Source organism: Chaetodon trifascialis, chromosome 23 (genome assembly GCF_039877785.1).
Source record: "Chaetodon trifascialis isolate fChaTrf1 chromosome 23, fChaTrf1.hap1, whole genome shotgun sequence".
NCBI lineage: Eukaryota > Metazoa > Chordata > Actinopteri > Chaetodontiformes > Chaetodontidae > Chaetodon > Chaetodon trifascialis.
Window position 1 is genome coordinate 5,665,828 of NC_092078.1, and position 24,904 is coordinate 5,690,731.

General features: G+C 45.3%; 1 protein-coding gene across 1 annotated transcript; it reads right to left on the reverse strand.

Moving 5' to 3' along the window:
• Positions 1-24,422, reverse strand: capn1 (calpain 1). Its single transcript, XM_070993699.1, has 22 exons — positions 24,291-24,422; positions 20,158-20,861; positions 18,676-18,745; positions 16,014-16,132; positions 9,624-9,757; positions 8,962-9,130; positions 7,865-7,948; positions 7,510-7,595; positions 6,137-6,211; positions 5,674-5,834; positions 5,155-5,315; positions 4,693-4,704; positions 4,309-4,520; positions 4,114-4,153; positions 3,962-4,027; positions 3,827-3,884; positions 3,642-3,706; positions 3,176-3,244; positions 2,923-3,001; positions 2,446-2,562; positions 2,142-2,200; positions 1-1,674 (listed from the first exon to the last, which is right to left on the reverse strand). The coding sequence occupies exons 2-22, from the start codon at positions 20,410-20,412 to the stop codon at positions 1,648-1,650; spliced, it is 2,118 nt and encodes a 705-aa protein (XP_070849800.1). The 5' UTR covers positions 20,413-20,861; positions 24,291-24,422; the 3' UTR covers positions 1-1,647.
• Between the last annotated feature and the right edge of the window lie 482 nt (positions 24,423-24,904).

Below are 24,904 nucleotides of genomic sequence, written 5' to 3' on the forward strand. Positions count from 1 at the left end.
CTCATCGAAACATCCCCATTTATTTCCAAAGTGTTTTTTACAGAAACGCTACACAGTAAAGTACTGCACGATGAGCGGGTCCCAGAATGTCACGAGTGTAAACAGTAATGTTATATAATCATTACGCTGTAAAAACTGAAGACAAAAACGCTGGCATTGCAGGAGTATCGTATGAATTTATGGGCTTGGCAGTAACTTTTGATGAAATTTACAAAAAGATTAAAGAAAAAGCAGAAACAGTTTTGATATTTGAAACACTTGTAGGTCAACTTTCCATGTAGATCCTCCATATTTAAAAGGCTTTCAAGTCTTTTTTTTTTTTAAACACTTGCTCCCCTGGTTGAACAGAAAGTAGGCAGGCAGACAACATATCACATTTCACACTGCATGCACACAACGTATCCGTCCATCTTGCATAATTGTTTACCTTCACCAAAGGTACATGACGTGTGCTTGTTCCCTTTGAAAGGCGAGATTAAACAATGCTGACACGTCCCCTTTTTAAACCACCATGACGTCCAGTTCCACCCCTGATATAAAAGCTTTTTTTTTTTCATATGTGCCATGCATAATGACAAGCAGGTACATCTCAGAGCTAAACAGGATTAGTTTTAAAGAAATATAAGTCAACACATTCTCTGTGATGCAGCACCCCAACACTGCCTCTGCACTGCAGGGCCCCGTCGTGCTTCATGAGTGGACCCTTGACGCTGAGGCGAAAGTTAAGTTTGGCACCAGATGTAAACAGAAAGCAGGAGGCCGGCGACGTCGCCACAAAGGCCGTGCACAGATACATGTTACGCACATTCACAGGTGTTGGCACAGCTTTCCACACGGAGCTCTGACAGGAGCGTTTTGCAGATTGTCACGTTGTCCTCAAGTACATTAACTCTTGCTGGACTAGCCACAGGATTTTTTTTTCACTCATCAATATCAAAAATCTGTTAAAAAGTATTATTTCCCCTCTGCAGATGAATGTAATCAAGCAGAAATATCCCTCACAGTCTGGTAATAATATAATATCATGGACAGCTAAAACCTGCTAAGAGCTCTCAGATGACAGTAAATAATACACGTTTTTCTCCTCAATTTATTTGTCCATTTGTTAATGTGTTTATTAATGAAGTGTTTATAAGTCAATTCATCAATTTGTTTGGCTACTTCATTCATTTACTTCCTTTAAGCCACGTTTCTGAAATGTGGCAGCGACAAGCTAGCATTTCTTTAAACATGAAAGACAGTTTGGCTGAAGGGGTTTGGAGAAAAATAGTCGGCTCGACTGCTTTTTTTTTTTTTCCAAGCAAACTACACAAATGTGTGAGTGTTTTGTCTCCAAAATGAACCAATAAGTTTAGAGCAGCTCTGCCTTCAAGTCAAGTTTGTACAGCTGGAAAATGTCTGCGCTGACGGCGAGGCTACAAGAAGTGAGCTTCCTTTCGTTGGTAAAACAGGTGACAAATAAAGGATTGGCACGTTTCCAATAGAGGCACTGTAAAGATGAATATGAAGTCTTTTAGCATCAGAGCGCCTCAGCAGTGGAGGAGGGGAAGAACCGGAGCAGAGAAAGGCACTTCTGAAACGACAACATGCTGGGCCTGGAGCTGCAGGAGGATGCAATGCAACAGTTGCGGAGGAGTCCACGCATCCCTAGGCAAACATGGTCAGCGTGATCCACTGCAGAACACAGACAGCATGTCAGTCAGGGAATGCTAGTTATGACTAAATCGGTTTATGCACAGAAATGGAATGTAAATATCCAACATGATGGGAGAAAATACGTTTTTTCTGGATTTCTCTGCTTCTTACATAATCATCACTTATGGTGCAGCGTAGATTCGTTTAAATGTGTGTATTACACTTTATTCACCACCAGTAATGAAACATTATGATGAAGCATGCATTATATAACAGGAGCAATGATAACTTATAACACTGCATGGACTGTTGCTCTGAGTCCTATCTGCAGCAGATTGCTGAGGTGCGTTTAGGTGAGTATACATCATCATAAGGTATTATAAGGCCCATCAATCAGCCAGTGCATGTTAGTTCACTATGAGTGCCATCATAACACACTATAAAAGTGTCACCAGATGGTGTTTGGGTTAATGGTTGCATTTCTGTTCATGTAGATGTGATCATACCTGGAAGAAGTTGAGGCTTATGACTTTGTCATTATCTGTGTCCATGGTCTGAAAGGTTTCTGCAGAGACAGAAACAAAGAGAATCACTGATTTTAATAAGTGTTTTACCTTTTATTTTGGTTTAATATGCTGCATGAATCACAGCGACCTGCAGACATGTGCTGTAAGTAATTTATTTTCAATAAGAAGTGGTGTGTTTCGTCTGGTTATGAACTTTTTAGAGGTAAAATTAGGTGAAAAGAACACAACACGTAGGTGAACTCCTCCTTTAAAGACATGAAAGGTGTGCAGTAACGGCACTCACTGTACATGGTCTCCAGTCTGACCAGACAGGTGACAAAGTTGTCAAAGTCGACCGCCATGTCGGCCTCTGTGTAGCGCAGGATGATCAGCTGGAACAGGTGGTTGGTCAGTTTGAAACCTGAAGGAGAAAAGACAAAAAGGAAAATCAGACCACAAGAGACACAAAAGTACAAATATACAAAGGTTTTTTTATCTGCATTTATGATCGAGCATCCAGTTCCTCATTGCATTTAAACAGATGTTGAGTGCAGAAAGTTTGTGAGGTTCATCTGGATTAAACGAAAAATACAACGGGGTGTCATCAGCATAGAGATGATAAGAGATGTTGCTAAAGCTACTGATTATCTGCTCTAATGGCAGTGTGTATACAGAGAATGAAACAGCAAAAACAACAAAAGCATCAGAAAAAGATGTTTATCCCATAACCCACCATGTTTTTCTATCAGTTTTCTTGTGCTAAAAGGAAAAGGAATATTACCTGCAGACTCAAGAGCCATCCTCATCTCATAGGAGCTCATGGTGCCTGATTTGTCCAAGTCAAACTCCCTGAATATCGTCTGGCATGGTGACACAAACAGATGGAGAAAATGAAATATTAAGACGCGAGCAAGAAAATGAAAAAACAGTCAACTGTCCAGAAATTCAAAATAAATAACAGGCTGCAACCTTAAAGAGCAATTGGCATTATCAAGCCTGATTTCCCCATCTAAGCCATCAGTGTTTAATCTCACCAGGTATCGTTTAATCTTTTCCCAGAGAACGTGAAACTCTGTCAAGCCCAGCTTTCCACTGCCGTCCGTCTGAGCCGAGAGGTTGAGGAACAAGTACGACATCAGAACAAATGGAACGGTTTGTGTTCCCTGATAATATTTATGTCCTATTGAAGGTACAAAGCGGAAAATATGGCCACCACAAACAACAGGGGGCAGCGCATCTCCAGAGCAACCGCTAACTGCTGCTCGCTACACCCTATGCTGCAGTTATCTATAATTGTAGCTACTAGCTGTCGTTAGCTAGTTAGCTCTGTTAGCCACGCAGCTTGTGGCTCTATTAGCTGACTTCATATGACACAATAAAACAAAATCAGAGCTGTTATTTCTCCTGTTGACAAATTCTGTCCATAGTCTTCCACATCGCACCTTAAATGTTCAAAATTAGTAAAATTGAACTGGTACTGTAATTCCATTTCAAGGATACGTCCATGAGGTTGATCATACTGCGACAGGCTTCTTTTGTGAAGCCGTCTGTCTTCAGGTCTTTATCTGTTGGCATGAAAAAGTGAGAGCTAAAAAGCAGAACATTCACAAAAAACTGATGTGATATTGAACCAAAATGGAGACATTTTTAAATGCTACTGCAATCCTCCTGCACAGCACACTAACGTTTGCTGATGATCCTGTTCAGTATGGTCTGCAGCTCCGTCACACTGATCTCCATGTCCTGTTGACACAAACACAGACGGTCAAACAACTTCAACGTGACTGTGTGAAACATTTCTCCACTCCGGCTGAGCTCACCGGCCCCGCCAGCTGCCTGAAGAGACTCTTGAAGCCTGCGTCGATCTGGCTCTCGTCCAGCTGAGTCTGAAACGCAAACAGTGACGCTTTCAGTGCACATTCGGTTTCTTCCTCCACATCAGCTGCAGCTCTGTTGTGTTTCATCCTCTCACCTCTGCTGGAAGATCCGCTGTGACATCATCATCGAGCTCCCTGACGTGGACAGAAAGACGACCTCAAGTTACTTCACTGGCCTTCAACATGTGTAATGGCATTGGCTTTTGGTTCTGATGTGAAGATTGTATAGAAAAATGCTAAATTTGCTTCATATCGCTCCCAAAGCTCCTTCTCCACCTCCTACCACTCACTCAGAGTCGGCGGGCTTCTCAGAGAAAACCCTCAGGACGAAGTCGGCCTCTTTGTGCGGCTCGAAGGTGGAGGGCACGATGACGTATTCGCCGGCCGGCAGCTGCAACCGCGAGCTGACCTCCCTCAGGTTGATGAAGAGCTCTGAGCGAGCGCTGGAGGCGTGGGTGAGAAAGAAGTCTCGCTTCAGGTGGACCCCTGAGCTGCCCACTAACTGAGAGGGGAGACAGCCTACGATCAATAGAGCCACACAATAAATCTTTGACATTATGTTGTTAAACGAAGCGCTCATTGTTCTAAAGTGAGTGTGCTTTTTCTACGTTAGTCAGGTTGCATCCTATTATGTTTGCACAATTTTTGGATGGCAGAAGGAGGAAAACACATACCTGCCTTGGGACCTGTAAAGGACAGCGAGAGATATGAGATTATTACCGTGATGGACATGATCAGAGACACAAAAAGACAGAGAAGAATCCTGAAATGTCACATGACAAGCTGAGATTCACTGCAGTTTTATGTACATTTAAGGTTCCCTGGCACTGCTGTTGATTGTGACTGGCGACGACAACAAAATGCTGATGTCCTGCAGAACATGCAACTGAACGGAGCAGGGGAATTGTTAAAAACGGGGTTTAAGGCGCCGCCATGAACCACAAAATCTCCCTGGTTCAAGGTCGAGCTAGAAACCTTTAACAGCATGTGATTCCTCTCCTCGCCCTCCCCTTATTTCCTTTAATCCCTCTACTGTGGACTCACTAATAAAGACATAAAATCCCCCCAAGAGCTACTTTTTAGATTATAGAGAAATAAATTGGTGCTGAAAAACTTGACTTTCACAGGCAGCGAACCTCATAGATGGCAAACCCGATGGTCTCCATGTCTTTGCCCTCCCGCCGTTTCTTCCTGCGGTCCTTCTGCATGAGCCCAACCAGGAAGCTGCAGTCTGATTGGCCGGGAGTGTCCGGGTGCTGCAGCACAAGCTTGAACTGAGGGTTGAGCCAAAAGGTTGCTGGGAAGAAGAAAGGTCAGATGTGTTTTTTCTGACTGTATCTTATGATAAATACTGATTTTGAATTGTGTTTTTTTTCCACTAGTGTAGTAAATCAGAACAAAATTGTGGCTGTTTAGGTCACAGTCGATCAAGAAAACAAACGTCCATGCATGTCTTCAGTCCTGATGGGGAATTTCCGAAACTGACAGGCCATTGTTTAGTTAGTTATTGTTTAAATGGGAGTCACTGGTTCACATTCCTTCAGTGGATTCAGCCAAACATTTTTTTATCCCCCCAAAATTCGCCAACACTAAAGCAGCATTCAGCGTCTCTGGAGCAGAATCCAACAGTTTTCCTCCCTCCCATCCCTTCATACCTGGGTAGTTCCTGCAGCCTCCAGCCGTGCTGCCTCTCCTCCACTCCCCCTGATAGAGCGAGGAGCTCCACTTCTTCAGCTGGCTGTTCTGCAGGGCGTCCGCCGTCAGGTTGCACAACTCCAGACGGCTGAACTCGCGCAGGAAGTCACTGAAGGACATCCTGAGGGACAGAAATACAGTAGATGCACCTTTTGGGTCAATGGAGAGATGCACTGCTTCTTGCTCCATCAGTCAGAGAGCTGAACCTCGTTTCAGTACAGATACGAGAGAGAAAACTCTGTGTTTGGTGGCTGAAATAAAAGCATGACATTAAACTGACACACTTATTCCTTTAATGGGTAAAACGCAAAATTGCCCATTGTCTGCTCAGTGATGATCAGGTGATTTTCTATTAGCTGTAAAAAAAGCCAAAAGTCGTGATGACAGGTCATGATGAATGTCCACGGGCACGAGAAGACTCACCAGAATTCACCGTCCTCGCTGCGGTTTTGTAGCCGACTTCTGACGGAGCGATCCACGTTGTCCCACTCTCTGGAGCTGAGGATTTCACACAGAAAAGACATGACAAAAGTAAGCTAACTACTCGACAAGACTGGGTTTTCTCCATGTGGTTCGTCTTGAGAATTTCCCAACCGTAGTCATTCTTTCATATACGACACTAAAACCTAAAAGCAGCTTCCTGTTTCTCCAATTTCCCTCCTGATCATTGAATCTATTTCCCTTTTCTGCCTGTTATTCGATGATCCATCAGCCTGATGCTTTGATGCGCAACGAAACTAAAAGTCTAAAGCCATGCCAGCAGCTCTGTGAGGCTATGCTTAGGTACAGAGGAGCATTGAGCCTGCTAACATGCTCACAATGACAATGCTAACATGATGCTGTTCAGCAGGTATTTTGTTTACCATGTTAACCACCTTAGTTTAGCATGTTAGCATGCTAACTGTTTCTAATTAGCACAGGACACAAAGTGCAGTCGAGGCTAATGGGAATGATATTTTGAGAGCGTAAAGTATAAATTATGACCTGAGGGTGATGCTAGAGGAAGAGTCGTTGGGCGATCGCCAAAGTAAATAAGACTCATCCTCTGGGGATCACAAATGTCAAAGAATTCACAGCAGATAGACGAGATATTTCAGTCTGAAGCAGAGTGATGAACCAGCTGACCGACCGTCGAGCCATGCTAAAGTCCTGCAGAATGTCTTTCATATGACATCTGAAGCTGATCCCAGCAGATGTTTTGTTCGGGGGAAGCGTGCCGAGAAGGGAACTAACTGAAGTTATGCACGTGGTCTCGTATCTTTAAATCAGCAAAGCTGCACAGTCTTGGCACTGGCAGTCGAGAGGGAATGTTTCATGTCCATTTGAGCTTGTGTGAAGTGTTGAAAATGTCCAGTTAGACTGTGACATCACGTTGGCAGTGGGGAGAAGTGTCCGGTATTTTTACCTCAGGACTACAGTGAGATTATATAACTCAATCTCTCCCGTTTCTCCTCTCTGTATGACTCTTCTGGCCGATGCAGAGCAGCTGAGCAGCCCCGCTGACCCCCTTCCCCCACTGCTTTTTCTTTCTCGGACTCTTTGGGATCAGATGAGTGGGAACAGCTTTGGAAGCTAATTTCACGGCTCATAAATACACGTAAAAACTGTCGAGCTGTGCGCAAGAAACGGGGTGAAATGACCACTGTGAAAAAGAGTGAAAGCTTCCTGAAACAGCCTTTAAACCCTGCACACCTATCTGCCTCATTCACTCATAAGAAATGGGGAAATGTGTGTTTTAGTCCCCATCATTTGCGATTTAAGGCCACATCTTCGGCGGTGCTAAAGTAAAATCTTACTTGTCGCTCCAGGCTCCCGTCCATTCCACTTCCCCCCAGGGGTTCCTGATGCGAACCAGCTTGGTCAGGTTCCCTCTGTACACCACCTAAAGGCAAAAAAACACCACCGAAGTCGCTGCTTAACTGCTTTCACGCGTGGTGTTAGCGGCTTTCAGAAACAGGCAGGAGATAACACGCTGTAACTTAGATATCTGAAGCAACTAAATGGGCAAATGGGATTGTTTTCATGTATGGCTATTATGAAAGATAAATCTTAATCTTTATTTCAATGAAACACTCATGAATAGAACAGTGATTTGATGTTTTCTTCTTTTTCTCACGCTTTATATTGACATTGCTGTCTGATTTGCGTCACCTCGTCCACACCGGTCACAGAGTAGGCGTGTCCCTTCACCAGCTTCTTGAACGTGACGGCCTCCATGTCTAATGAGCTGGTGATCTGAGGGTGAGAGCAGGCACAGACGTTACTAACATCAGGACGATGGGAGGAGCGTCTGCATGCTGCCGCTGAGGGAGAAATCCATGACCCAGACGACTCTCAGCGGTCGTTTTAACTAATTCAAACAATGTGTAACAGGTGCTGCTGACATAATGACTGCTGAGAGGGCTACACAACCTCGCCACAGTGAAAATGTACAGAACTTCCTTTGTTTGATGCCGTCAATGTCAATATTTTACTATTTCATCATCTCCGGAGCAGAAAGCCCTCAGACCAGCTGGGTGAGGTAAACCGCTTGTTCTTTCTATCAAACTGAGCAGCACAGCGAGAGACAGACAGACAGGGTTCAATCCCCTCCGTCTGCAAACATCCGCTCCACTGACACATCCTTGAGAAATACTGAGCTCCTGCCAGCTCCAGCCTTTTTCTCCAACCTTCACTGCCCTCTCCTGGTGCCCTCCCCACTCCAACGTCTCTATTAACAGTCTCCTCAATGAGACAGTCAACAGCAAGTCGGTAACAGGGCATTAAATACACTCCCTGTGTATAATTCTGTGATGATTCATGTGTTTTCTCAGTACAGTGGTGTCTATTTTCTCTCACGTGACTCTCAGCGAGAACGCAATTAAGCATATTTCCCAAAAAATGTCAAACTCTTCTTTTAAAAGTTAATCCTGCAGTAACTGATTTTTTTTTTTTTGCGATCATTGTCGCAACTTTTAAGCTGAAAGGGCAAAGTTGTGAGCAAAGAGTTACATATTTGGGCATCGAGCGGTTACGAAACAACATTGTCATTCATTCCTCCTTCACTTTCACTCTCTTTAAGCTCTGTGTTTGGTCACTACCAGGGAGCTATGCAGCGTTTATTGCTGGAAACAGGACATTGCTGAAGGGAAAAACTAAAAACTTATCACCTTGTTTTTACATCTTACAATTTAAAAATGCTGATTATAACACAAATCTGTGTTCATTTCTCATTTGCTTGGGTCAAAGATGAATGTCGCAGTACTGACGTCTATGGAGCAGCCCAGCAGTGATCCCCTCTCTATGGCCCTGCTGATGATGCTGAAGAGGTTGGAGGGGGCTTTCCTCAGCTCGTACATCTCCGTCACGCCGCCTGTGAAGTCCTCAAAGCCCTCTGACGTGCTGCCGCCTGACAACGCCTCATAGCAGCCGTTCAACCTGGGAGATAAATGAGGATTTAAAGGCGTTCGTATAGCACATAGAGACTTAGTAGGTTTATGAGCAGGCCTTAAATGGAGGCCTAACACAGAAATAATGATTGTTAATGTTTATATACAGTTTAAACCGTGCAGCTGAACGACCTGACGTTAGTGGAAGTTTAGAGTAAAGGTACAGTATGTTCTCTGGCTGCTGTACACCGGACTGCCATATATGAGTGTGTCCCTGCAGCAGATGAACTCTTTCACATCACACTTGCTGTTTCCTCTTCACTCTAAACTTGGCACACTTCCATACGCTCCAACTTTTACATCTGGGACCACAGCTGGAGCAGCTGGAGCCTGAATTTGAGAGCTTCAAGTGTTTCTCAATCACGTTAGTGACAAAGAAACCATCCGGTCATAGTTTCAATTAATGCATGAGAGCTCAGACTGCAGATACCAGCAAGGTTTTTAAATTTGGCCTTTGTGAAAAGTCTGCGTGTTGGCCTCACTTGGCGTAGGCCTTTTCCAGCAGCGCGCTCCAGAACTCGGCTCCCTCTGCCGAGTGGACGAACAGCAGCTTCCCGTCCTTCACTGGCAGCCGGTCATCGATCACCACCTCCACCCACTCGCCGAACTGCCAGAACTGCATTGCACACAGAAGAAAACACCACTGTTACAGCTCACGTTTACCCTTTACTGAAGTACCAATAAACAAAAAGCCTGCCTTTAAACTCCTGCTTACGTAAAAGCACAAACTGTTTGTGTATCAGGAGCAGAAGTAGTGGATCTACAGAAATTCTACAGAACCAGAACAGCTCTCTGAGATTTTATTTTCAGTGGTAAAGAATTCAAAATGCCCTTTAAATTTCTCTGACATGAAGATGAACCAGGAGGTAAAACTAGGCTTTGCAATGCAGCAGCTGAACTGAGGAAACCGGGGGCAGGAGAGTTTGAGACGGAGGCTTTCAGCACATTCGGCCTTCACACGGTGCAGTGCACCTGTTGGCCAGCAGGGGGCAGAAGAGACCGACATGTGAAAAGATGCCAGAAGTGGCTCAAAAAGGGTAAAACAGGATCAGGTTTCAGAGTTTCTGCTGGAAAAACATGTCTGAACTTTGGAAAACCTTGCAGAAGACTTCCATCAGCGCCCGACCTGAGTGCTACGGGAAGTTTTGAAGATTCAAACCGCAACACTCCTTTTAACATAACTGGCGGGCATTTGCTCAAACAAAATAAAAACCTCAGCATCACACACAGCAGAGACGCTGAAGGGAGAAAACACACACAGCAAACCGAGAAACCGGTTGCACTCATACAGAAACCTCGAGGCAGTGAATCCTCATGTAAAAGAAGAGGTCGCGGTGCAGCCATACAGTGCTGGGAAAGAAATATCTCTACATACAAGAGATTAGAGGTGTGGAAGAGGGAAAGAAGGGCAGGCATAGGCAGAAAAAAAGGCCACATCTGGAGTGTGTGTGCACATCATGTCACTGCAATGTGTGCACCGTAGGTGGATGGATGGATGGATGGATGGATGGATGGATGGATGGATGGATGGATGGATGGATGGATGGATGGATGGATGCAGCTGAGTTCACCTCTGGGAGGAGCTGTGTCACAACACACACACACACACACACACACCCACACACACACAGGCTTGTTTATGTTGCACACAACTTCCTCATTTTACTCTTTCACACGGACGCTGCGCAGCATTTCTCTCACAGCGATGCAAGAGCAACAGCCAGCCTCACTGGAGGAAGTGAGCTCTTACCACATGACATGCAGTTAGCTCACAGCTTGAGAAATCCCCACAACAATTCAGCAAACTCTTCCGACTTTCTGTGTGAAATACAGGCCATAATAAGAACACAATAAAGGATTCTGCCCCAGTTAACGGTTTCGACTGAGACGACTGAGATTGCCTTGTTTATAATTCATTCTTCGTCTTTTGTTCGCCTGCCTGGCTGCTTTTCACAGACTCCCTCCTTTTCTCTCCTGCTTCTTAAACCAATTAGGATTCCCACTGCCAGCACTCATAATTACATTTTGGGATGACTCATGCAGGTCTGGGTAACTCATCCAGAGGCTTAAAGGATCCAAAATGAAACAAAGGGGACTCTCTGGGACCAGCGAGTGGAAACAGAAAAGGAGAATGAGAAACTGCAAGCAATGGAAACACGATGGCATTAAAGCATCTGCTGGCAAACACCAAGAAGAGAGGCTAAAAACAAGAACCCATACAGGCAGCGTAGAAAAAGATGAAACTAGGGCAGCTCCTTTCTAAATGGGAAGCAGCCGTACATGCAGCGTCCATGCATGCACATTAAACACATGCATTTACAAACCTTCAGAGCAAATGATAGTATTATTTCCACTCATTTTGGCAGCGAGAGCACATGTGAACGACTCAAAGACCATCAGCACCGGATCCCCCCAGGGCTGCGTTCTTTCTCCTCTGCTCAGCTGCACCTCCAGTCACCAGTCCATCAAGCTCCAGATGTTTGCAGATGACACCACCCTCATCGGACTCATCTCTGATGCTGATGAGTCCGCCTACAGGTGGGAGGTTGACCATCTGGTGACCAACCAGAACAACCTGGAGCTCAACGCTCTAAAGACAGTGGAGATGGTTGTGGACTTCAGGAAGAACTCAGCTTCACCTGCCCCCATCACCCTCTGTGACTCCACTATTGACACTGTGGAGTCTTTCCGCTTCCTGGGAATTATCATCTCCCAGGACCTCAAGTGGGAGCCGAACATCAGCTCCCTCATCAAGAAATCACAGCAGAGGATGCACTTCCTACGGCAGCTGAAGAAATTCAATCTGCCAAAGACAGTGATGGTGCACTTCTACACAGCCATCACTGAGTCCATCCTCCGCTCCTCCATCACCATCTGGTACGCTGCTGCCACCGCCAAGGACAAGGGCAGACTGCAGCGTGTCATTCGGTCTGCAGAGAAGGTGATTGGCTGCAATCTCCCATCTCCTCAGGACCTGAACGCCTCCAGAACCCTGAGGCATGCAGGTAAGACTGTGGCTGACCCCTCCCAACCCGGACACAAACTCTTTGAGACACTCCCCTCTGGCAGGAGGCTGCGGTCCATCAGGACCAAAACCTCACAGCACGAGAACAGTTCTTTCCTGTCTGCTGTCAGCCTTATTAACAAGGCCTGGAACCCCCCCGACACTCTTCACACTCCACCTCTACTTGTCACACTGACATTGACATTGCCATTGTCACGGTGGTAAAACTGTCATCTCACAGCTAGGAGGTCCCGGGTTCGATTCCCACTGTGAGCGCCAGGGGCGTGTCCTCCACCATGTGCTGCTCGAGGTGTGGAGTTTGCATGTTGAAACCCCCCTCTAAAAACATGTATGAAGATCACCACCTGACCAATGGTGACAACGAAGAAAACTGGGTCCCCGGGCGCCGGTCGGCTGGCAGCCCACCGCTCCTGGTCTGCCGCAGAGGAAGGACGACCAGGATGGGTTAAAGGCAGAGGAAAAATTTCGCCAGTGTATGGCGTGTGTGCATGTGCATGTGTTGTGTGACAAATAAAGGGGATTGTCCCTCTTATTCTTCATAACTCAATGCGTTACATTAACGCTCAGCTTGGATTTCTTTCTGAAAAAAACAGACTGCGCTTTTGGTAAAACAGACTTGTGTATATATATTTCTATTGTTATATTTTTTTAAACTTTTTAATAGTATTTTTTAGTAGGTTTGTCACGCGCCAACTTCACCAAAACAAATTCTATGTGCGTATGTGTAAAATCGTACTTGGCAATAAAGCTTTTTCTGATCCTGATTCTGATGTGTGTGTGTGTGTGTGTGCATGTGTGTGTGTGTGCACGTATATGGAGAATGACTACTCAACAAATGAACACAGTGTCTCTGGAAATAATCAGAGGAAAATAGGCCAGATATCCTGCTTTCCTTTGCCAGACCTCTCTGTAATTGAGTCACCGGGCCCAGCAGACATGTGTAGAGGGGAGCTCCTTTTGGCTGATGGTATTTAGCCTTCCTTTGATATCAGATGATTCAGCGCAGCAGCCCCTCCAGAGGTAGAGAGATTTAGTTCTCAAGGCTGTTTCAGGGTTTGATGGAAGGATTTCCCTGCAATGCTATAACCTCACGTAGACGTGTAGGATGAGCAAGTGCTGGCTGAGAGAGGTTCACGTCCATGCGTATCTTCTACATTGAGGGTCACTTCCTGTGTACATACTACTCGTCTTTGATGTGCGAGAGCTTCCCCTCCGCTCTCTCTTTCACTTCCTCATTGTCTCTCTCTCTCTCTCTTCCCTTTTTACAGCTCTCTCTATCTCACTCTGTCACACTTCGGCGGGTCGACAGTCTGGTTGGCACAGAGCTCGCGGCATCAAAGAGGACAGCCGACAGCTCAAAGCGTCCCGTGACAAAGCAAGCTGAGACAGTGGAGAATTATCAAGCACAAAAATGTTTCCCTGTCTTCTTGCTAATAGAGGTCATACAAAAGGATAAAATATGAATCTCCGGCTGATTCTGAGCACTGAGAGAAACATGAGAGGCCGCTTGGTTCAGGGGTTCCTGCCATTCAGACAAGCTGATGGAAGCGCACGCTGGTGTGAGATCAGAGGAGCGAGTCCTCAGATAAGGACACGCTCACACTGAGGCACAGATGATGAGGCGTGTGAGATCACAGCAGAGACACGCTCCTCCACAGCCCTTCCTGATGTCACTAACGAACGCAGAAGCAGAAAAAAAGAGTAGACTCACTGCAGTCTAATGTGCTCTTCACTGACATGCTGTTAATGGCAACAGGTTCATCTGCTTTATGGAAAACTGCTCTTAAACTGCTTGTCAGACTGTAATGCACGCCAGATTAACAAATGAGACTTTTTGCCATTAGTGCAGAAGAAAATACGGTGAAAGGCACGACAGGAAAGACCATACTGATGGCACATGCAAACAGACAAAACAGAAGCAAACATCTTGACCAATTTCACAACACGTGCACAGCCCAAAGAAACAATGCTGCAAAGTGAGAAAACACAACCACAAACAGAAACGCTGCAGCTCTCACAGACGATGATGGAAGCTGCTTCCAGGGGACGGTAAAAAAGTGATGAACACAGCTGCTCGCTGCTGCCGCGGTTTTTCAAGTTACTGAAGTCATCTTCTATCTGTGAGAGGAAAAGGAGCTACAAAATTCAGTTTTCGCTGAGACAACCAGGGAGTCACAGCCGCGGTCGTCGCTTTTACAGTCGCAGGAGGCAGTTTGTGTGCCGCTAGCAGCTTCTCTGTGTGCGGTTTCTCACTCTGCAGCTCTTTTTTCTGAATGCTGCTCATGTGGTGCAGAGCACGGAGCTCTCAGGGCCACCACATCAAGGAGGCAACGCTTGTCAGGCTGCATCAGCACTGCCCAGCCTAGCAACATGCTAACACTTAGCATATAGGCGGGTTACTTTCGCAAAAAGTGGAAATTTGCTGGTGAAAATAAAAAAAAATCAATTTAGATCCCAAAAACACTAAAAGCTAACAAAGGTTGAGATTCTAAGCTGGTTATACAGCTGCTGCATTCAAATTAAACTTCTGATAATCATAAACCACGGCTGCATGAGTCTTATCTCACCTGTGCTTTGTGTGTCAGTATTTGTTTTTTTGTACAAAGTTCAGCTGATAAGGCTGCCAGAGGCTGGCGGCACAGAGGAAGAATGAATAGAAGCCATGCTTTGCATTTTAAGCATCAAAGCAGCAGGACTGGTCCTGCAGGCGGGAGAGGTGACAGCTACAGCTGACCGAGGCTCGGTGCCTCACTGCTAACAGACGTGACTGACAGATCGTATCTTCCCCGGGCTTCACAGTCCTGTGTTTGATCATGAAATGGGCGTCGGCCACTTTAGGAGAGCGTGCTGGAATCAGGCTCAAATCCTCCCAGGTGAGGTTTATTGACAGACTGGGCGTGGAGGTGAGAGGTCAGCCATCTTGGGTGATTCAGTGAGGTTTTTTACGAGTGCAAAGAAGGCAGTTATGAAAGGAAAATTACTGTTTAAAATCTCAGCCTTGCTGGGGAATTTCTGGGGAGGAAAGGAATAACTTACTCTAAATAACCAACTAACTAACTCTGACTCACTGGTTCAACAAATCAGGCAATAAACTGCACATTAGGATGAGAGCTACAGATTATTTACATTAACTTATCATCTATAAATCATTTTTCAATGAATCCATTCATTATATGGTCTATGTATCATCCTACATTGCTTATTCTATCAAAACAAGAGTTAAAAACTCAAACGGATGCATTTTTTAATTATCTATATGTAGATAAAATGATGGTTGATTAGTAAAAATCAAATAATTTCAGCTTTATTTCACATACTAAGAGAGCTGCTAAGGAGCCAGTGGCATGAATGCTCTTCAGCGCAGGAATATGAATCAAAGAGTAGGAACTGACAGTATCAAGGATCTTCCTGTGACTCAGTTTCACAGCAGAAATGACATCATGCTGCTAACCACAGTCAGAAATCAACAAAATCCTGCACAGACAAACAATTTCAGCTTAGAAGAAAACTCAACCAACGCGTTCAAAAATGCAACAAAACAAATTTTCCCACTTTGGTTTGAACCAAAGGAAACAAACGTCGATTCCACTCCAACAGCTTGCACCACCAATGGTGCGTCTAACAGGAAGTGACACAACAGGAAGCTGCTGCACAACAAAAAATGCAAGAAGTAAGCTGCCACAGAGCTGCTGGCTCCCATTTCGTCTTTATGGCTGAATTCAAACGTCCAGACTTCCTCAACATTTAATGGTTTCTGTCCACCGAAAAGTCAGCTGCTGCATTGATGTTGTCGTGCTTCCAGCCTCAGACATATACGTGTAAATACAGGAAGTGGAGCTGTCGTCACCTGGAAGTGAAAGATGCCGGCGTATCCCTGGTCAAAGCTCTGCCCGTGAGGGACCACTCTGTGGAGGAGGTTGTCGTTTAAGGTCAGCGAGGCGATGGCCGCCAGCAGCCAGCAGTCCCCTGTGGACACACACAGTTTTATTACTGCGGATCAGCCCTGAGTGCTGGAAATCAGGCCTCCCATGATGCATTTGGTTGATGATATACATCTAGTTGGCTTTGTGGACTAGTTTTAGGCATACTTTTTTATTTTCTACATTTTTTATTGTCTATTTGTTCTTTTCTTACCTCTTTTTATTCTTGCTGCTGGAGCACATAGATTTCCTCAGCATGGGATCAATAAAGTCTTATCTTATCTTAATTTATCTTACTTCTCGCTGGGATTTTTACAGCCAGCAGCAATATGCTTCAGCCTTGTCCAAAATGTCCAAATGCAAGAGTTCCACTGACTAAATCTTGACTGAAACTAAATAAAACGACTGAAATGTGACTTTGGCAGCTCATATCAGGTCAAATTCACAGAGATCAAACTGGAACCCGCTCAGTGGGAACGCACTCACAAAACTGGAATTCACCCAGTAACGGCTCAGTAAAGGCATGAGTGTGGAACTGTGTTTGAACAAGCTTCGCCCTGTGGGAAATGGGAGAGGCACTTTGTTCCAGTGGACTTAAGAGAGGAGCTGAAACCACCACAGCTCCGCCATCAGTCACTCACAGCGGGGCGGGGCGGAGCCACAATGGACGCCGTGTTGCAGAAGTGTCTCATTGGAGGACGGGAACACCCTGACTGACTGTTTTTTTTTTTTTACCATCCAGCTTTCACACACAGGCTGCTGCGTGTCGTCTAGATAACCTCATCCAAAATAAAAACAGTGGTCTTTGTTGTGTTATCTGACCTGCTGGTGATCAGATCCAGAAGTGCGACATCGTGATCGGTTTTATTCTCACGTCTGTGTGTGTGTACTCTCTGAATGTTAGCGCCAGAGATCGTGATTGTTTTCCGTACTTTCATTTCAGCCACTGTTACTCAGGACTGTTACATGAAGGCTGTTGCACTCTTATCTGTCATATAATCTGTAAACAGCGGCTGACAGCAGCTGGCGGGCTGTCTGACAGATACCTCCATGGCACTGATAAGGACCCCTCAGCTTTGGTGCTTTAGCCTGTAAAACAAAGCAGAGCATTTTGTTTCCTGCCTCAACATTTTTGGGGTTCTTGTTCTGCAACTCAGCCACTCCTCTGGGAGTGGGGGGGGGGGGGGGGGGTCGGGTAGAGTACTTCATTTTGAGTCGTTTCCTGTGTGGCCAGAGCCACTCAAACAGAGAGAGGCAGGCCTTGTTTACAGATGTGAAGCAGGGAAACAAAGCATGCATTATAAATGGGGCTCTGTGTCGAGCAGGAAGCATCTCAGCTGTTAGAGGTGCTGTTTAGGAAGCTGTTCATTCTGCTCCGTTTCTCTTCTGCTTCAGGCTGTCCATCTCGCGCTGTCGCTCATATTCACTTTGCTCTGTTGACTTTGATTGCTCGTTTTTCAGTCCTCACAGCAGGTAACCTGTTGACTATGGGCCTCAGCCTTACTAACATACATGCAGCAGGAGCTGGTTAATGGTTGGGATGGTCTTCTGTGAAAAGTATTCAGGCTCAATAATCTTGGCTAAGATGCAATATTTAAAGGGGACTTGCACCAGTGTTGTGCGTTAACTAGATGCATGACATTTGAAAAACATGCATCCAAAGAAGAGACGCTATCGAGAGATGCTGTCCTCTGCTGCTTCTTTAAATCTGTCTCTCCCAAGTCCCCAAACTTTATGGCAGTGCAGTACTAAAAGGGTAAAGGTCCTTTAGTGACTATCAATTTATAATGGCCTCATTCTGCTTTAGCCAACCGGCGAAAAGGTTGTATGTTCACAAGTCTGACTTTTGTCATATCAGAGGATTCTTGTCTGTTTAATCAAGGAGACATCTGGTTGGACTTTTGGTGAATTGTATTTATGTCACTGCGGGGGATTACGAGCTGTTCAGGCACAGTGAGCTCATTGTCTTGTCATCTTCACGAGCGTGTCTGGCCAACCAGGCTGTCGCCCACGAAATATCTCGGCACACAACCCTCCATGAAACGACAAATTAAACACTCAAATGTGATGTAACATGTGAACCGGAGGTGCTGGTGGACACAGCCCGGTTAGGTGTTGCTCCTCGCTTCCAGTCTGCATGCTAAGCTAAGCTAACCTGGCTTCTTATAGCGTGAGAAGCACAGCGTAAAAACAGTAAGGAAGGCTCCGTTCCACTCAAGTGCCGACACTACCAGACACTGAAGCAGCGAAATGGAATTCAGACATCATAAATATTAATATTCACACCAGAGCTTTTTCTTCTCTGACATATTGAAAAGGATGAATAAAGTCCATCACACTTAGCAAAGATTCAGCCTTTTACTCAGCCATGCTGTCTGTGTTTCTGAAGGGAAAGCTTCACTTATGCACATGCTACATCTCCCACCGTGACATCGCAGCCTGGCCATCGTTTTCTTTTGGTTTCCTCCAGCGTTCCTCACTTCAGCTTTCCACCAGATTAAATCCGAGCTATTTCTCTCCTGCCCTCCACTAGCTGACTCACGCTGTAATAACGGCGAAACTGTTGGGAACTCTGCCGGCTGGGCTTACCTAGAGCTCCCTGGCAGATGTCCGTGCGAGTGGCTCCGTCCATGATGAACTGTGGACGCTTGCAGAACTCCTGTCGAATACACACGTGAAGAAAAACACATCAGTGCTTTGCCTTTGGATGCCCGTTTCGCAGACATGTTCCATCGGCTGTCAGTCTCATGCTGGCGAGCACAAAGAGCCTAATCCACAGAAATGACACAAAACATGGCTGATACACAGGTTTCAACAAGTCTTGTGAAAAGCACCACACTGCCTGTTAGAGTATCCTGCAAAACCAAAGGTCAAACTTCTGAGATGCTAACGATGTTTGTCAGTGTCAGATTTTCTGTTGTTTGAGTGACACATATAAGATAACGCAAGTTTTAAAGCTGTTCAAACTTGTGTTTTAACTTTGACTTAGCTCGGCTTAGCTAACTTGAGCTAAAGTTTAAATCATTTTTCGTCTTTAATGCCAATTTCCGAAAGAGTTTCTTGTGTCTCTTGTCCAGGTCTGGTCTCCCAGTATCACCCTGCATCACAGATCTTCTACTCAGCATGTTGAGCGTGAGAAACCCCATGTTACACAGCTATAAAAAGACATATTCCATTTATCCTTATGCCCCACACAGCTGCACACAACCCATGAGGCACATGGGTGAATGCACATACACACACACACACACACACACACACACACGCAGGCTTAAAACTCTCTTTTTCAGCACACGTTTTTGGAGAAATGTGAACACCATGAACCCTCTTACGCAGCGTAAATATTACAGATCCTGCGCATGCATTATAAAACATCGAGACTTTTTGGAGAGAGGAAACTCTGCTGGAGCTGTACGACACACGCATGTTAACACACGTGCTCGTCTACACGCTCAAATGGAAGAGGAGCTAAGAGGCTGCAGTCACGATCACGACCCTGAGAGCTTTTAGGATCGCCTCGTTTGCTGCGTTACAGGACCGACGGCGGCGACCTGTCACAGCATGTGCAAATCGAACAGTAATGAGAGCGTGCTGTCCTCGGGCCTGCCGTGATAACACCTAATGAAGACAGTCCCACTTCGGTCTCTGGTGTCACCTTCGGCTGCAGGGAGCGCCGCAGTGTATTTATAATGTAGTGAACAGCGATGAGAGACTAAGACAGGCGGAGACAGGCCAGCAGGAAAGGACTGGGAGACACATGGAAGGATGAAAAGCAAGACGAGAATGCTGATATACACTCTGTCCCTCCGTGAGACACTTTCAAACTGACTTAACCGGAGCACACACATCTCCTACCAGGTGTTACTGTACCATTGAAATGACATCTACCCATCATCCCTGAAAGTTTAGTTGCCAAGCAACAGATGAAATTCAAGTCTTGGGGTAATAAAAAAAGCTCCAAGGAGCAATGAGGTGATGTCTGTTCAGAGCTGAAGTCATCAGTCAAATGTCTGGATGATCACATACAAGCTACTGTATAGTACTGGAAAATCAGGCAATCAAGCGTCTCACCGTGGGCCTCATCCAGCGGACTCCCTGGGTCTTGGAGGATCTCGGTCCGAGCTCGTTGAATCCTAGAGACGATGCGGCACAAGGGAACAAACTATCCTCGAACAGCCTCCCGCTCTGGAGGCTCTGGGCTCTCAGACGCTCAAAGTCCTGGCCCAGAAACTTCACGGCGTTGTGGTTCTGCCCCAGACCTTGCTCACGGTCCCACTGGCTCCTCAGCTTGGCGGCCATGCCCGTGGCGTGAATGCGCTCCTCCATCCTGAGCTTGTGGAGTTGACAGTGTGGGTTCAACTGTCACTCTCCGATGGATGTTTGTGTGTGCGGAACTACAATATGACGTAAAGATGTGTCACTAATTAATGAGGCAGCCGTGACTTATTGCAGCTGCAGTTTTGATGTAAAGCACTGCAGCACTTCTGACGTAAATCCGATGAAAGGTGGCGATGGCTTCAAGGTTCAATCATAAATCAAAATAAAACATCAGTACCCATTAAAAACTAATAAAATATTGATGGGACCAGGCCACTGCTTGATCAGGGTTCCTGTGGTTGCTTTCAATGCAATAGCAACCACAAGTGTAGAGGCTCAAAAAGCAAAAGCTTTACAGGCTCAAGTCCTCACAGTGAAGGCAGATTTCGTCCCAGTGAGCGACCAATCACAGGAGTGCAGGGTTTTGGTCCGTCCTTGTCGCACCAGCAGCTAAAACCCTAAAAGAAAAGAAGTTAAAGATCAGACACTGAACAGAGGAAGTACTGAGAAAGTATGCAAGTCTACAAATAGCTCTATAGGTGTGCAGGCAACACAGGCAAAAGCAGCGGCTGTATTCACCCTCACTGCATGCATTCAGGGTTTAAAAGACAAATGAGCCCTCCCTGTTTCTTTTCAGTCAACTGTATACACACATGCTCGCTTTGCATAGCAATGGGATTAGTCACAGTAGGCGGTAGTGCTACTTTTACTGTGTGGTGCCAAATGTGTACACAGTGTCAGTCAAAAGCATATTAAAATCAATGATTAATCACACAGTTGTATTAACAAACCGGTGGATTGCAGCTCTGTGTGTGCGTATGTGGTACATGGCTGACACGGGGTGTGGTTTGAATCTGTGAATCTTGATGCACACTGAAGGCAGCACGAGGCCCACAACAGGCAAAAGCTCTCTCCACCTCTTTAATTAAGCAGAGGAAGTGTAAACTGTCATTAGTGCCACCGAAGCTCCTGACAGAACTGGAGCTTTGTGAGCGGTTCATCTCAGTTCGTATGTCTTTGTAGTCCTTCGCTCTGCTTCTGTCTGTCTCTCTCTGTCTTTCTAGCAAAGGGAAGACTCGTGTACACAAAAGGCCGGTTTATTTTTAACATCAACACGTCTCTTTTTTACTACTATCCAGTCTGAACACTCTTCCTGTTTCAAGGCTTGGCTGTCAGTCACAACAGAGGCTAGAGAGACTCATTAGCTCACTACCCCGTTACTGTTTCCACTGCACGCGGTGAACCACACCCAACCAAAACGGCCCAGTTCAGTGCCTGAAAAATGTTCCTGCTAACAGAACCAGGAAACAGGACATGTAGCTGCAACAACAGGTTTCCCAGTCCTGAGTTTAACAGATGTGTTTTCTAATGAGAACTTCAGAAGATTCAATGTTTTTACTACAGTTTCCTCTCACCACCACTACCAGTTCTACAACTATTATTAGCCTAATGCTACAAGGTTAGCTTGTTCTTGTGAGTTACACAAAAGGTGTTCAACGCGACAAAGATTCATTTGACTGAAGTTACGTCTTATTCACTATATTGCAGGAAATATACATGTGCGACTAATAACATTAATGATGGAGACATTCATTTTCAGTGTCCCAGTTAACACATCAGCTAGCAAGCAGGCTCAACACATTTAGAGAGGACAAAGTCATGATTAATTATTAAGTTGTTACTAATTATTAAGCGTGCTCTTCCTGCTACGACTAGTCAAAATGTCTAGTGTGAAATTGGACTGTGGACTGGAACCAGTGTTAATTCAAGTTATGCCAAAGTTATGACAAATGAGGCTACAGCTAGCAGTGCTAGCTAACAGTTCTAGCTAGCTGGCAGAGCTACCGCTGCAAGTGCTGTGACTCCTAACCCCACAATATCCAAACTATTAGTACTACTTAACTGTTTTTATTAAAAGGGGGGGGGGGGGGATGCGTTTAATTCTTTCCCTTTTTTTGACCCATCCATGGTCAGTCCTTCCTCCACAGCAGACCAGGAGCCAGGTGGGCCAGTCGACCAGCACCCGGGGAGGATATGGAGGATACCCCAGGTGAACACAGGGAGAACATGCAAACTCCACACAACTCCTTTTTTTCCTCGAGCAGCAGGCACCAAGGGCATGGTGGAGGACACGCCCCCAGCGCCCCCAGCGGGATTCGAACCGGGGACCTTGTGAGGCAACAGTGTTACCACCGAGCCACCTACCGCTAACAGTAGTACTACAACTTCACAACAGGTTTTTTTGTTACTGATCGAAATGTTTCATAGCTTGAAGTATGGAAAACTGAAGGGGTGATAGCTATCATTGAATGTTTGTACTTGTCAATCATGATTACTGTAACTGTAACTATTACTGCAGATCCGATAAAACACCTAAAAAACATATGTGAGCTTTCATTACTGTACAACAAACAATAACCTGTTCCACTAACTTGGAGACCATTTGGTGGTTTTTATCTCTGCTGCATGTTATCAGGATGCAATCTGCCCCACATGAGTTCAGTCTGACTATAATGAATATTTAATTTCCTCTTACATGTGAAATGCACTTATATACCCCCCTTGTGCACACACACAGATATCCTCCAACTCAGTGCAGGTAGTGACATGTATGAGAAATGACAAGCAGCAGACTGCATGTTCAAACACATAGTCTCAAAGCTTTATGGAGATTCTGATGGAGTCAGGAAATGCAACAACTCTACGGAAACATACACATGCACCCAAGCATAACATCGTGTGTTTATGTGCTGTGCCACAAGCGTGTACTGAAATACCTCCAAAGGCATGAGCATGACATTTTCTCCGTTACAGACTGTGTACTGTATTGCAGCCATATGGTCAGAAATAAACTTTGCCACATGAGGAATTAGGTTATATACGTGTTATGTTATTGTTAGCTGTTATTATGCAATTAGAAAAAAAGATATGGGTCATGCAGCTATAAGGGGAAAACACTCAGTAAAGACAGAGATGAGGGGTCACATGAGTTTAGCCGCAGGCACACAAGGGTTTTGAAACCAATACAAATGTCAGCTCAGAGTGTGTCACTGCTGTTTTTCTGCTGATGCGTGTCTGCGTCGTTCCTCCTCACGACAGTCAGAGACTCGCACCGCTTAAATGCGCTCTAATAGTAGGCTACCAAACTAATGCCTGTTTGTGCTATGAGTAAGCATTCTGGTCACCTCTGAGGTATTTCTGCACGCAGGGTTCATGCTGTGAACACTGTGAAATGAAATATCCAGAGTGTCTGGAGAAAAATAGACCTGCAGAGAAACCGGACACGCACAGTGTCCAACAGGAGAAATAAGCGCTGACTGGCGGAGTGATCTTTATCAAAGTTGCTGCGATGAAGAAATGGGCTTAAAAACAGGCTGTGCATGTAGACAACGCTATCGGGTCCCTTACATGTTTCACAGCATACCCTGGCGCATATGAAATGTTTAGATGGACATGTGGCTCACATAGATAAGCATGTAGCTCTGATGGGGGGTGGGGCCTCCGAGAGGAGGTGAAATGTCCAGCTGTCAGAACTGCAACTTTGTCAAGTTGAGCAACGCAAACAGCTGGCAGACCGATCTCTCCTCTCATCAAATATAATCCCCGCACACACTGAGCAGAAGGGCGGACAGAAACGCAAGAGGATTCATGCAAATTACCGCGGAGCACTGACAGATTTCATGCTTTTATGGCGAAAGTTGCATGCGAGTGGTCTTGAGCAAGGAGTTTGGTTTACATATGTTACAGTTCTCACAATGCAGCTGCTCACAAACATGTGTTAAAAAAAAGAAAAAAAGTTCAGGCCAGTGTGTCAAAAGCATTTCAAGATATCGATCTTATAGCGGCGCATCGCCAAAATACTGTTGATGAAGGATTTTTATATTTACCTTGCCGGGAGTTTCCTTTAAAAGGCAGATATTTAGACATTCAATATGCTGCTTCAGTGTTTCTCTTCCCTTCCATGTCTGGCGTGGGCTCGTCCCCTCCCCTGCTCTCCACCAGCGCCTCGAACACAGAAACGCCCTGCTGCCTCTGCTCTGATTTATTGGCCCTAATGCGCCGCGCTCCGCAGCGCGTCTGCGCACTGCCCGCTGGTCATAAACGCCCCACTGAAAGGCAGGGCTGTTCACACACTCTGCCCTCATGGAGCTGTTGACTTCAGAGCAAAGCCAGTTCAGTCTTATTTACATTTATGTACATTGTAGCAAATTATTCTGGCATTAGATAAAGTTTTAACAAAAACAAATTGCGTTTACATAAATTATTATGGGAGACAATGTGTACATATAGCCTTGCATTTCTCAGGGCTAGAATATAGCTGATTATATTTAGCTGCTTCTCTATAGTTCTGAACTTTACTTACATTCCAAGCTACTTTAAACTTAATTTAAGAGGAAAGACTGGTCCATTTATTACTCCATATGTATCTGTTGCAGTTTACAAAATAATTACACAAACATACATATTAATGCATCGGTAACAATACTACAGTAATATTCTG